At 39.6% G+C, this 6,000-nt stretch overlaps 1 protein-coding gene across 5 annotated transcripts in view; it reads right to left on the bottom strand.

Annotated features, from left to right (window-relative positions):
- Nucleotides 1–6,000, bottom strand: part of FMNL2 (formin-like 2) — a 331,355-nt gene that overhangs the window by 91,064 nt on the left and 234,291 nt on the right. For 4 of the 5 annotated variants that reach the window (XM_010840000.1, XM_010840002.1, XM_010840001.1 and 1 more), the window contains exons 5-6: nt 5,523–5,606; nt 2,429–2,581 (exon numbers count right to left, since the gene is read on the bottom strand). In XM_010840000.1, coding sequence (XP_010838302.1) covers nt 2,429–2,581; nt 5,523–5,606 — 237 coding nt within the window. The remainder of the gene's footprint in view (nt 1–2,428; nt 2,582–5,522; nt 5,607–6,000) is intronic. The other variant, XM_010840005.1, reaches the window with a different exon arrangement.

Here is a 6,000-nt window from a genome sequence, read left to right as displayed (position 1 = left end):
ACTAAGATTATGGCATTTGGTCCCATCACTTCATGGGAAATAGATGGGGAAACAGTGGAAACAGTGTCAGACTTTATTTTTGGGGGCTCCAAAATCACTGCAGATGGTGATTGCAGCCATGAAATTCAAAGACGCTTACTGCTTGGAAGGAAAGTTATGACCAACCTAGATAGCATATTCAAAAGCAGAGACATTACTTTGCCAACAAAGGTCCGTCTAGTCAAGGCTATGGTTTTTCCAGTGGTCATGTATGAGAGTTGGACTGTGAAGAAAGCTGAGTGCTGAAGAATTGATGCTTTTGAACTGTGGTGTTGGAGAAGACTCTTGAGAGTCCCTTGGACTGCAAGGAGATCCAACCAGTCCATCCTAAAGGAGATCAGTCCTGGTGTTCATTGGAAGGACTGATGCTGAAGCTGAAAGTCCAATACTTTGGCCACCTGATGTGAAGAGGTGACTCACTGGAAAAGACCCTGATGCTGGGAAAGATTGAAGGTGGGAGAAGAAGGGGACAACAGAGGATGAGATGGCTGGATGGCATCACTGACTCGATGGACGTGATTCTGAGGGAACTCCGGGAGCTGGTGATGGACAGGGAGGCCTGGCGTGCTGCGATTCATGGGGTCGCAAAGAGTCAGACACAACTGAGGGACTGGATTGAACTGAACGAAGGAGTCAAAGGAATTTCAAATGTTCCATTCCTGAGCCTGAAACTGTTTAAACACACAAAAAACAACACAATGTTGGTTTCTTATTTGGTCAACACACCTATCAACCAGAAATGTCATAATGGTTCCCAAGTTTCTCAAAACAGTATTTCCATCGTGTCTCTCTATATACTTTGGGTCTTTTTTTTCCAATTTAAAATGAATTATATGGGAGGGAAGATTTACAGGGAGAGGACATATGTATATCAATAGCTGATTTATGTTAATGTATGTCATAAACCAACATAATATTGTAAAGGAATTATCCTGCAGTTAAAAATAACTTCTTGTTAAGATGGTAGCTGGCCAGTATATGATATTTTCCAGGTAAGAAATGATGAAAAAGCAAATGAAAAATGTCCTTTTGTCAATTAAATTCCTTACACATCACTATAGCTGTATCAATGGTAAGACTTTCCATTTGGGTTACAGAGTGATTAGGGAGTTCTTCAGGCACAACTGGTCCTCCTTCAACTTCCCAATCAGCCCACATAATCCTCTGTCCACACATTAAGCTGATGCAGACTAGCAGGTTATATAGCCCTTGTGTGTGTGTGTGTGTGTGCCTGTGTGTGCACGCACGTGTGTATGCGCTCAGTTGTATGTGACTCTTCGCAACCCCATGGACTATATATAGTCCACCAGGCTTGACTATCCATGGGATTTCCCAGGCAAGAATACTGGAGTCGGTTGCCATTTCCTACTCCAGGGGATCTTCCTAACCCAGGGATTGAAACTGCATCTCCTGCATCGGCTCTTTACCCCCTGGGAAACATGCACGTGTGTTATGCCTGGCCACTCAGTCATGTCTGACTCCTTGCGACTCCACAGACAGCAGCCCACCAGGCTCCTACAGCCCTTGACCTATTGCAAAAGTAGTGAGATGAACTGACATTCAATTCTTCATTATTATTATTGAATCATTCCAAAGCTGTTAATAATTTTGGCATTTCCAAACAAGGAAAATCTGCATGGCTGATAAAAAGCATAATATACAAACATCAAATCCTGAGCAGAACTGAATTTATAAAGACTTTAACTTTCCATGACAAAAACCCACCAAACTCTACAGTAGGTATGAGTGAATGTACAATTTCAGTGATATTACACTCAGCAGTAATACAGGTGTTCACCCCCCCATCCTCCCTTAGTAAGGTGGTATTTCAACCAAAGAAGAAGGAATCTGTAGGAGGAAACGGAAGGCTGACAATGGAGAGCACACCCAACCAAAGGAACAGTGCTTAAAGGCATCTCTTTAAAATAATCACTGCACCTATGACTAAGACCACAACCCACAGAAGACACACCTGAGTTACCACAGGAAGAAGAGAGAAGGAGTAGGGTTTAAATAACAACAAGGAGTTCCTGAGATTCTCAGATCTCAATGTGCTGACTCTACCTAGGAAACAGAGCCCAGGATGGCAGCATCTCCTGGGTTTCAGGAACTTATCTGTCTATGGAGACTGCTCTGCTGTGTCATTTGGAAGCAGAATTTTCTTTCTGTGCTGAATGAAGGAGTAGTATATGCAGCAAGCTACTTAAAGGCATTGAGTATTGCCCAACAGACGATCCCATGAACTCCCGTAGGAATCTGCATTTGGAATCGTTGACAACACAAGTGCCGTGGGACAAGAACAAGTGATACATACAAAGCCCAGGATCCTCAGCAGAAGTTGTCCCAACATATCCTACCAAACCCGCCTGTTCCTGAACCAGGCACTCACCTCAGGGCAGAATGTCTTCCCGAGCGGGATACACTGTTGCCCACGGGGGAAGGCAGGTTGCTTCCTCTGTGCAGGTCCTCAATGGACCGACTCCAGGGCTTTGATTTGTCCACCGAGCTCTCCACAGTGCTCTCCACACTTTCAAAGTCAAAACTAAAACAAAAGAGAAATGCCACTCAAGACTTAATTCAGATTCACACAAACACATGGATGTGTAAAACTTGCTCCTTCCAATTACACATCTGCACCTTAATATGGGTAGTTTTTGCAAACAAAGAAAACTGATAATGGAATACAAATGAATTTCCATGGACTATGTGTTAGCTTCAAAAATACAGAATGACAACTAGGAATGTGTTATTTGCATCTTATTATAAGGCTTGCTGACTTACTGATTAGTAACGAGCTCTGGCGGGATAGGGAAAAAAGATCTTAGAGCTGTCTACATTTTGCTTTAACGAGTCAATATGTTAGGCATATACTAATTTATTCCTACCCATCAATTTTCACCGAGCATTTTCTCCTAGTGTGTTGGCAAATGTGCTTTTCCAACCATATGTGATACATTACTTGCAAAGTTATGAATTTGCTTTGATTTTGGAATCTCTCCCCAGTGTGGTGCTCTTTAAAGTAGGGCTGTTGTTTCTCTGGCATATTTTTGGGGTTATTACTCATGTTAACCATGTTAGAATAAATGGCTAAATTGCTCATCCTTGTATAATTTTAGGAACAAATTTTTAACACACAGGCCTCTGTGTTCTATGCATTTTTCCCCTGCCAAAGTTAGTAGCTCTACTTTCTCAAAATATATTTTGTCAATGGTTTCTAGCCATAGTTCCAACAAGAACACCTGATCAGGTAGAAAATAAACAGAATGCAGCTATAATTAGTATCATCTGTAAGATTTTGAAGGCTATCATGGAAGAAATATCAAAAACACATATTGGAAATAGCAATATGACTTATTACACAGTGTGACTGCCAAAAGAAAATAGCTGCTTAGAACCACCATCTGTAAACTAAGTGATACTCTCCATCTATTAAATTCTAAGCCAGATAACAGAGACGGATGCACAAAGTCATTGAGTGGGTCTAACAATTCTGTTATTCCTTAGGATCCAGAAACCAGTGAACAGAAAAGAGGTGGAATTGAGTAATCAAACAGATCCTTAAATATTAAAAATAGAAGCCTATAATTGACATCAGAGAAGGTAAGCCTAGGGGCATGCTAAGATCACCCATGTCATTAAGACTCCTGCTAAGTCACTCTGCAGCCCCCATATGTTCAGCCGTTCAGCATCCTTATGCTCCTCTCAGCTCATCCCCCTACCCCCTTACCGAGCAGAAAAAGGAAACGCGCAATTTGGTGAATGTTCCTGTTTTAGGGAGGCTGCATGAGTCTGCTGTTTCACATTACATGGGAAAGAAAACTGCCACATGCTAAGGAATAGCAAGACATTTTTTCAGCCCATTTAGTTTCAAGAAAGGATAAAACATAAATTACTTACCTACATATAATTTTCTAATTAAAGCAAAAATAAGACTAATAAGCAAAGACTATAAAGTTAATTCTAAAATTTTAAAAAGTAGAAGATTAGGAACCAAAAGCTCTGAGTTCTTATTTTTTTTGTTGCTGTTGTCTTTGTTCTTGGGCTTCAGATTAGAAAAATTCCCTTGGAGAAGCATGACCTTTTCCCACTGGCCTCATGTGTAGATGCATTTGGGAAAGCTGCTTTATAAGCTCTGATGTGATGGGGTAAAAGGTTGATTACAGCAAACATATTACAAATCGTACACAATTCTTTTCCATTATTCCTGAAGTTTCTTAGTCCTTCCTTAGTTCCTTATTAAATACTCTTCCAGATTTTAAAATATGCAACAGGATAATACTTCTATTCCATTTTGCCATATAACATGAAGTGTAGGGGAGATTAGCAGTTTTCGATGTAAGAGGGGTAGATAAGAAACAACCTTTGGAAGAGTATGCTATAAACAATAGCATTATATTTCAGAGGACAATTTCTCATGAAGATAAGAACTTATCTGTTGAATTTTCTTAATACAGTCCATATCATATACAAAGCTATCAAAACTGAAACTCATCAAGCCAGTTTCAGTTAACACTTTAGTTTCTGCAACAACAAGGCGGGAATAATTACAGCTTTCTCTTCACCAATTCTCAAGGAAGTGATGAGGATTATAAGATAACACGTGGTTACATCTTAAAGTGCAGCAGGAGAAAAAACAAGTTCTTGCTTTAAAAAGAAGAGTTGAGAAGAAAAAAAGCACCATCTAGGCCAAAATGCCTTCCAATAAAATTAAAAAGAATACAGTATTATTGCCTTAATGTGTATGTGTGAGCGTGTCCATCTCTGGATATTGGAATAGTTTTCGATTAAAGAGGGAAAGTGGAGGAAAGAATGCATCATTCAAACATACACTTTCATTCCTACCGTAAATCTTTCCAGAAGCCTAGCAAATGAGAAAACTGTGAATCAACAAAAGCAAGGTGAAATAGTACAATTTTTCCCGCTCTTCCCCATTTTTTCTTTTTACCCCCTATAAAGGAAAAGTCAAAACAATACAAATATATATAAATTTAAAAAGGAAAACCTCTTGTTTACCCCATTTCCTCCACTCCCACTATGTTTAGTATCTATTTCTGCATTAATTTTCTCTGTATTCACTAGCACATATAAATATACACATACAAGTTTTTTTTTAAATAAAAAAGGAGTCACTATTCTGTACCTTGCTTTATTCACTCAATAATATATCATAATACCTCTTCCAATAATTGCTAGAGTATTCTGCCATATGAACATATGAAACCTGAGCATCAAAGAAAGCACTTCTTTTGAAATAAGGACTCCTCTAAGGGTGATCTTACTCCCGTTTTATTTTTGCCATAAAAGCATTTCTACCAACAATTATGTGATTTGCTTTTAGTTACTTGAACAGAAACAAACCTTCTTAAGCCTTACCACATCTGCTTCTGGGTTTTTCCCCTCAGTGTGGTATCTAATTTTACCACTGAGCTGCATCTTCTGTGACCACATAAAATTTAAAAGGAAACAAGCCAGGTTTTACTTACGTTACTGCATACTGCGCAAATGATAGATATTCTACCAGAACATCGAGACCTTTGTTTTCTTCATTCAGAAACTCTCTGACCCATCTGTTTGAGGGAAAAAAAAATTCATTGGCAAAGATTATCATATGCTGTACCATAAAAGGGCTTTCCCAGGTGGTTCAGTGGTAAAGAATCTGCCTGCCAATGCAGGAGATGAGGGTTCGATCCCTAGGTTGGGAAGACTCCCTAGAGGAGGAAATGGCAACGCACTCCAGTATTCTTGCTTGGAAAATCCCATGGACAGAGGAGCCTGGTGGACTACAGTTCCGGGTTGCAAAGAGTTGAACACGACTGAGTGACTTAGCACGCACTACCATGAAAAGGACACAGTGAAAACTTGTTTTTCCATCAGAAACATCTGCTGCCTGAAAGGAACTACAGCATTAAGCCTAGACTATCTCACATAAGGAAGGAGCTTTCAAATATGGCCACTAAGAAA

Source organism: Bison bison, unplaced genomic scaffold, assembly GCF_000754665.1.
Source record: "Bison bison bison isolate TAMUID 2011002044 unplaced genomic scaffold, Bison_UMD1.0 scf7180017864139, whole genome shotgun sequence".
Lineage (NCBI taxonomy): Eukaryota > Metazoa > Chordata > Mammalia > Artiodactyla > Bovidae > Bison > Bison bison.
This window is presented reverse-complemented; position numbering and strand designations above follow the sequence as displayed.